The sequence below is a fragment of the Erigeron canadensis genome, chromosome 8 (genome assembly GCF_010389155.1).
Source record: "Erigeron canadensis isolate Cc75 chromosome 8, C_canadensis_v1, whole genome shotgun sequence".
Classification (NCBI taxonomy): domain Eukaryota; kingdom Viridiplantae; phylum Streptophyta; class Magnoliopsida; order Asterales; family Asteraceae; genus Erigeron; species Erigeron canadensis.
This window is the reverse complement of record NC_057768.1, coordinates 40,587,243-40,592,509: the sequence shown is the minus strand read 5'-3', so window position 1 is coordinate 40,592,509 and position 5,267 is coordinate 40,587,243. Positions and strand designations below refer to the sequence as shown.

Here is a 5,267-nt window from a genome sequence, read left to right as displayed (position 1 = left end):
CAAATTGTAAAGCGATACATATGCCTCCTAGGTCCTAGCTTAATAAAGTAAAAAGCGATGGGGATATATTTTTAGAATTATACGTTGATGATCATTGACAATCAATTGTTGTTCCAAAAAAAAAAAAAAAATCGTGATTATCGCATACTATAAAAATCCTAGTGTTTTATTTCTTTTAATTACATCTCAAACAATTGGGCAATTGGCTAATCAATTATATATATAACTATTCTTTTAAACAATGACCAACAATTAAAACTAAAATCTCTCAAAAATAACCAAAAAAATATCTTTTTTTTTTCACTAATTCACATTTACATTTACAAAAAGACAACTTTCCAAATCGAAACAAATTCTTCACACTTGATTAGAAAATATCAAAGAAATGGCACCCATACTTTCCATACTTTCACGTCACAATCCAAACTCCCACTATAAATCATATAATTAGTACCACTAGCATCAGCATCCGTACAACTATCCACTGCAGCCGCCAAACATTTAATTGGACCATTATGCCCTTCCAATACACCTACTCGAATATATCTTTTTCCATCAATACCCTTTCTCCAAATTCTAACTGTTTTATCCGCTGACCCACTAACCATCAAGTCCCCCACAACCGCAATACACAATATAGCCATACTATGTCCTCTCAAAGCACCGGACACCACCATGTGCCGCCCATCTCCGCCATCATCACCACCACTTTCTTTTTCCCAAACAATTATCGACCTATCACAAGCACCCGAATACAAAACAGACCCATCCACGGTTAACGCCAGTGCATTAACCGCGGACTTATGTTTTTCCAAAGTATCTACCAAAAAATGTTTTTTCTCCCCTTCATTATTTTTCCACACTTTAATTTTGCGGTCAGCGGACCCGGTGTACACGAATCCGTCACGGGACACCACGATGGCGTTTATCGCGTCATCGTGCGCGTTCCAGACGGATTCCAAACACTTGAAATCCGATGCCCGCCACACCTTAAATGTCCGGTCCCACGAACCCGAATAAATAAAATTACCATCATGTGACATAGCCAATGCCGAAACAGCATCCACATGATTCACCCATGTACATGTTTTATGTCTACGTATTTTCACATAATTTTTCGCTAACAACATTTTCGTCACACGATCATTCAACGTTGGCAAAGTCGCCACACGTGTGGCGCCCACACAATTATTATTATTATAATTATTATTATTATCATGATCTAATTTCCACACCGATATTTTATTATCTTGGTGACCGGTAAATAATTTATCACCACAAACTATCATTGACTTAACCGGACTTTCTCCATAGCTTATTAAGTTATTTGGTGATGTTATAGATAACGGGTCACGAGGCCAGACCCGGATTTGGTTATCGGAGGATCCGGATAAGAGGTGTTTTCCTGAAAGTGTAACTGATGAGATTGAAGATGTGTGCGCTCTAAAAGTAGTGATGAGTTGGTGGTTTGTGGGGGCCGGTGGTGTTGTTGGTTGTAGTTGTTTTGATGTTAAAGATGACACTGAAGCTAAGCTTGTTTGTGAAGAAAGATGGTTGGAATTTTCCGGTTGGATTTCTTGATCTTTTGACCACCGGCGGTGACATTTTATAAGACCCATATTAATTGTTTGGATTTGAATTTAATAAAGTGTATGTGTGTGAGGAACAGAAGTTTGTGAATTCTTTTATATACAAAGTGAAGGTGGATGATGGACCCCGTTAATTAGTATTTAGATATGTAATGATGTATATATGGGGATGAGATTATTAGGTACTTAAACTTAGATGTTAGACACTTATATATTTATTTTTTAAACTATAAAAATTATGAGGTTCCACATCTAAACTTAGATGTCGGAGAGCATTATATCGGAAAAGTGAATATAAGGCTGTGCGACACCTAAACTTAGGTGTAGAACAATTCACATAATAATTCTTTAATATTTGTTGAATTTTAATTAAATCACATGGCTCCATAATTTTAATAGATTAAAAAAAATAATATGTGAGTGTTCTACATCTAAACTTAGGTACCTAACAACCTATATTCCCATCCCCCTATATATATAGATATCCATACATATATTGATATATATGTATAGAGTTTTTTATTTTGAGAACCTTTTTTTAAACTATGAGAATTCTTAAATAATATATATGTTCACATGTTTTATTTTTGTTCATTCACATGTGAAATAATATAAAAATGTATGTTGTATGATAAACTTTTTGAAAAAACCTTCAACCTTTTGGGAACTTGTGAATAAATTTGTTTACGTTTTCTGTTCTCATATGACAAACGGCTATATATAAGGTTTTGAAAAAAAATTTCTTCTGCAACATATATTTTTATAATGTTTCACGTGTGAATGAATAAAAAAAAACATGTGCTCCAAAATAAAATTTAGAATTTCTTACTATTTTTACAAAAAAAATTGTTTCTTAAATGTATATGTATATGTGTGAATGTATATCTAAGAATTTAAACGAGGGAAGTGAAGAGGGGGATGGATAGGGGTTGGCAATTTGGCATATGCAAGTTGTATATATAGCGCGTGGTCCGGGTTGGGTCCGGGTCCGGTTGCTGTTCCGGTGCGTTCGTAATTTAGTGTCTCCTTCTTTATATACAAACAAAAATGTCGTCATGGGTCAAGTGGGCATTTAATTATAAAAGTAGTAGTAGATTATACGGGAAGGCTTTCGTTTAGAATAATAAGGTAAGTAAAATTGTCTAGTACTCGTAACACGGACTACGGAGTATATAATTATTGGATGGATGAGCAATATTTAACTTAATTGTGAGATAATATAACCTAATAAAATGTTAAATCGGACCCAATGACTCTAAAGTAATACAACTAGATAGTTCAAGTTTTTTAGAGAATCACCATCCATAATTACGATACTTAATAGTTACTATAGTTGGTGACTTACTTCACAACATAGACCTATGGTTATATACATGAATTTATAGACGTATTCAAGTAATTTTGTGTAAGAACGTCGATTGCAAGTCAGAATCAGAAGTTAGTAAGTTACATAGATAATTAGAAGACATTTTGGTTAGCATACAATAACTTCGTAGAAAAAAAACTACATAGTATAAAATTTGAAAGTAATTTTATCAGTTACGGTCTAAAAATTAAAAATTGGCCGTCCATAAAATATATATTTCCACGTTGATATAATAACTTTGATTAGAAAATTCAATATCTATTATCAACTGTTTGTATATTCTATACGTCTTTAATAAGCTAGATATGATTGCAAGTTGCCAATTGGAAGTCTTTATTTAATATTGGATTTAGATGTGCCTATCAGCCAATGAACTTCGGTACCACTTTCTTCCTTACCCTCACTATGCCACTTGTACATCTATATATATATATATATATATATATATATAAAAGGTTTTTTACCCGGTTGTTAATTTAAATTTTATTAAAGTTTTAATATTATCAATTAAGTTTTGTAATTAAGTTTTGTATAGTTAGCATATTATTATATTGAGTAATATTTATGTTTATTTTTCTAAAAGTACATGAATACAAAGTAAAATACTTATTGCATAATTAACATATAATGATACGAAATTTTAGTGAGAATATGTTAGGTTACAAAATTCTTAAAATTCAGTTGAACAACCCAATTTATAAAGATCAACTATTAGTTCACGATAAACATATAATTAACATGGTAGTTTCGATCAATATTTGTTTGGCACGGTCAAAAACCAAAATAAACGTATATACCAACATGGTTGTTTTTTATCACTTTGCCTTTTGATTGACACAGTGAAAAGCCAAAGACATGTCGAGCTAAAATGAAGAGATGACAATGAAGCATTATTTAGTCTTTGATTTTAGATGACAATGACTAAATAGTTAGTTAATTATATTCGAGATTTGATTTAAATTTTATTTTATTTTATTTATGAATATCATACTTAATTTTTTTTATCTAATTATATATCCAATAGATTAAACCTTTCAAATAACAAATGATATGAAAGATTTAGATATTATATCTTATGCACTATTGATAGATATAAAATTAGTTAAGGTGTAATGAAAGTTAAGACTATAACATCTCATTGTTTTTGTAAATCAATATGTATCACCGCACTCATTCAAATAAAATATATATTAGTAAAAAATACATCATTTGACAACAAAATTTGTAGAATAACATTTAAGAAGTAAGCAAAATCACTTTTCAAAAACTTTTAAAAGCAACAATCACCTACGAAGGCACTTATATAACTATGGTAACACTATTAGAAGATAATAATATATGAAACAAAATTTGTAGAGTAACATTTAAGAAGTAAGTAAAATCACTTTTCAAAAACTTTTAAAAGCAACAATTACCTACGAAGGCACTTATATAACTATGGTAACACTATTAGAAAATAATAATATATTGAAAACAACAGCAAATAAAATATTATTATTATTATTATTATTTTATTATTATTTATAAACATATTATGGGAAACAAATATGGGGATGCCATTTAGGAAAAATCCTATTATTATTATTATTATTATTAATATTATTATTATTATTATTTTATTATTATTTATAAACATATTGTGGGAAACAAATATGGGGATGCCATGTAAGATAATCCTACGTGTCAATGTTTAAAAATAGGTTTAAGTTGAAGTGGATGCCTTTAAAATGTGAGGATAACTATTGTTTTATAATATATATATATATATATATATATATATGCACATACAAACATATTATGTAAAAGGTCTAAAATCAATAAGTTGGTTAGAAGCATTTTATCTTTAGGACAAGATAATTAAGATTGTTAATTGAAGTGAGCATTTATGATCGGTTTATAAGCAAATGATAAATCATCTTGATTCATCTTATCTAATGATGATTAATGATCTTCAGTTCCGGCCTCCTAATCAGGTTAAAATATTTTAACTGCATACATGAGACAAATTAACGACTATCCCTTTTGTATTCGTGGTTTTTGTTAATGATATGTGGAAACCGTACGTAAAACCCATATTTATGCATGAACTATGTTTGTGTGTTTAACCACACGAATCCTGGAGTGAATGATCGATATCTTGCGACATGGAAAAACATGGTGCATGTAGTTATGCATTAAAAGTCATAGCTAGGCTATATCTTGTCGGCTACTAATTAAATAGAAATTCAAAAACTTAACCATCAATGCTTGTCTATTCTTTTTGAAATTGTAAGTAAGGTTTCATTCACATTCGCTTAGTAAGTCGTCGGCGA

At 30.4% G+C, this 5,267-nt stretch overlaps 1 protein-coding gene across 1 annotated transcript; it reads right to left on the bottom strand.

The window, feature by feature from the left end:
- Nucleotides 1-275: 275 nt before the first annotated feature.
- LOC122611351 (protein JINGUBANG-like) lies at nt 276-1,676 on the bottom strand. Its single transcript, XM_043784371.1, has one exon. It carries the CDS (start codon nt 1,617-1,619, stop codon nt 378-380), a length of 1,242 nt encoding a protein of 413 aa, XP_043640306.1. The 5' UTR covers nt 1,620-1,676; the 3' UTR covers nt 276-377.
- Nucleotides 1,677-5,267: the final 3,591 nt, after the last annotated feature.

What these genes read in the sequence shown, in the direction of transcription:
- LOC122611351 (XM_043784371.1), bottom strand. Translation starts at nt 1,619, where the DNA reads ATGGGTCTTATAAAATGTCACCGCCGGTGGTCAAAAGATCAAGAAATC.